A 2,934-nucleotide genomic window follows, 5' to 3' on the forward strand; every position below is an offset into this window, starting at 1 on the left:
CGAAGCTCCGCCACTGTCTAAGTCAACACCCTTAGCCATCCGATTTCTCTGTGTTGAGAGTAGTTTGAATTTTCGTTTCGTAAGTATTTTTGCCATAGCCGAAACCAGCGAATACAGTTTCCATTTTCGGCCAAACGGAACGAGATTAGCACTTCAATTCGATTGCAATCCAATAAAATATTTTGAATTTTTAAAAATTCTTTGATTTTTAATTTGTTTGTACTACCATAATGGCTGGAATATTATGACCGGAACATAAACTATTTCAGTACTTACCCACAATGACTGAAATTTCACTGAGAGTGAACACCATACTTAAGATACATGCAGAGATGGGGGAAATCTTGATTATATGACATGGACTGATATAAGTAGATCTAAACCGATTTAGATATAAACATGCCATATGGCATAAATTATGCAAGATACTAACAAACTGAGAAAACCAACACAATTTGTCACATGAAAAAACAAAACCAACTTAAATACAAACAAATACTCCTACAAAATATGTATTTCAACCGCCCATCTGCTCTACGTATTATCTAAACCGATGTTCTCAAAAAAAAAAACCGATGCTACTAATAGTAGTGGTGTTCATGTAGTTCGCAAAAGCTATAGATACAAGCCACTGAAAATGTGCTCCTTGGCATAGGAAGCCATGGTATCAATTGAGTATCACATTTTCAACCCAAGTTGTTGATTCTTTGGCCACAAAATTCCACGATGATGATCGGGCCGTTGGTTGCCAAGTCACTAAAGCAGACAGTGGTACTGCTGTCGTACTAATTCGCCCACGGAGATGTTTGGCACGGTAGGCTTGGAATTCCATTCAGCCCAGTTGCTGTTTCCTTTAGCATACATATACTAATTTCCTATCTTCCATACCTACAGGATTGATTGACTTCTGGGCCTACATTGTCCAATCATGTACACATAACAGAGGAACGGTTATGGGACATAGTATGATTTATCCTCATTAGTTGGCTAGATTAAACAAGAGTATACTCATTAAATAAACACGTAGATTACATGTAAACAAAGTATCGCGAAATGTATAATTTTGATTTGCTAACGCGCTCGATGCTTTCAGTCGACGGGGACGGCGTCGGGCATGTCGGGGTACGTGAACATCACGTCCCACAAGGGCGGCAAGGTGGAGTTCGTCAGCCAGGACGCCGACGACACCGTCAAGCCTTCCCGCTACGTCAAGTCCATCAAGGAGATCCCCTACGACATCTCCGTGCTCGAGATCGCCTCCGTGCTCTCCTCCTCCGAGGCCGAGGCGCCCGTCCCGCCGCCGGCGCCCGTCGACCTCATCGAGCTCCTCTCCAAGAAGCACTGCAAGTCCTTCGCAGGGCTCATCTCCGGCAACGCCGACGTCTTCCGCACGCTCAACGACACCAAGGACAACGGCCTTACCCTCTTCTGCCCCGTCGACGCCGCCGTCGCCGCCTTCATGCCCAAGTACAAGAACCTCACGACCAAGGCCAAGACGGCCATCCTGCTCTACCACGGCGTGCCGGACTACTTCTCGCTGCAGCTGCTCAAGTCCAACAACGGCATGGTCTCCACGCTCGCCACCACCAGCGAGGTCAAGAAGGACTACAGCTATGACGTCCAGAACGACGACAAGAAGGTCACCCTCGTCACCAAGGTCGTCACCTCCACCGTCACCGCCACCGTCGGCGACAGCGAGCCGCTCGCCGTCTACGCCGTCTCCAAGTTCTTGAAGCCAAAGGAGCTGTTCAAGGTCGCCCAGGCGCCAACGCCCGCCCCGTCAAAGAAGGGCAAGAAGGAGGCTGGCGACGACGACGACTCGTCTGACGACGAAGATTCCGATGATGCCACCACTGATAAGGGTGATGCCGCGCCAGCGGTATACGGGCGATGGGCCACCGCGGCTGCGACGGCGGGAGCAGTATTGGCATTGTTGATGGCCTAAAAGAGTACGTAAAAGCCGCCGGCTGTTTTATGCATGTTCAAATTTAATTATTACCCCTATATATTTGTTTTCCCTTTGGTATTTTTAATCTTCCTTTTTCTGCGGGAAAATCTCTATCACTTGTTAGTGGTGGTAGAAATAAAATAAGTCGGCGGCTGGTCTCCTTCAAACATCTACAAAATTCAAGAAACTAGCTTAGAGGTGCGATGTGTAGTTTCTTTTTGGAGTCTTGTTGATTGCTAGTATGATGTAGTTATTTGCCTTGTAATTAATACAGCTGGAATGTTTTCATGTATGGTACCCTTCTATTGCGATATACCCATGTTGTGCAAGCGATCATCTCTTCCTTTTTACATGCCCTAAGTCCTTCTACCCCTAGGGCGCTGGTGATCTCGTTTGGTGGATGCACTGACCATGTGACCTCTGAGGCATTGTGTGTGACGCTGCAACGGTCTACGCCCATGGTCTCTCGCCTTTCTATTGACAATGTGGCTGCCTTTAGAGGCATTCCAACCCTAACTCCGGAAGGCGCCGATTCGAGTGCAAGGCCTCATGCACATCAAGATGCTGATGGTTTGTAGCATGAACGTTGAGACCTCTGCATCTATGATCTTTAATAAAACATTCAGTTCATTCGTTTTCCGGTATGGGTATTGGGGACAAGGCTTCCAGACTAGGTGTTTCCATGGGCTCTAATGGGCATGAGGTGGCCATTCCGATCAATGAGTTGTTAAACCGGAGGCTGATACGGCTTGTGTTATGTTACAAAAGACCGGCGCTGTAACACCTTTGGAAGATGGTGGTCCCTATAGATTTTTAATTCCTGTAATCCAAGATTTATGTGAGGACCTTAATCCTAGGGAGGATAGGGTACCAGAGAGTCATGTTTTAACTCTTTGGTATCTCAAAAGACTCATCTCATCCGCCCTAAGAAGCAATATTATCTCTCTGCGGTGCGTCATAGTACCCGTAACAAGGTTCAAGTAATC

The 2,934-nt window shown here is 46.9% G+C and overlaps 1 protein-coding gene across 1 annotated transcript in view; it reads left to right on the forward strand.

The window, feature by feature from the left end:
* The window catches only part of LOC119301137 (fasciclin-like arabinogalactan protein 2), a 3,270-nt gene extending 1,009 nt beyond the window's left edge, over positions 1-2,261 (forward strand). Inside the window, exon 2 of the mRNA XM_037578041.1 lies at positions 1,094-2,261. Within this exon, the coding sequence (XP_037433938.1) occupies positions 1,094-1,945 (852 nt within the window). The 3' untranslated portion in view covers positions 1,946-2,261. The remainder of the gene's footprint in view (positions 1-1,093) is intronic.
* Positions 2,262-2,934: the final 673 nt, after the last annotated feature.

This window comes from Triticum dicoccoides, chromosome 5A, assembly GCF_002162155.2.
Source record: "Triticum dicoccoides isolate Atlit2015 ecotype Zavitan chromosome 5A, WEW_v2.0, whole genome shotgun sequence".
NCBI lineage: Eukaryota > Viridiplantae > Streptophyta > Magnoliopsida > Poales > Poaceae > Triticum > Triticum dicoccoides.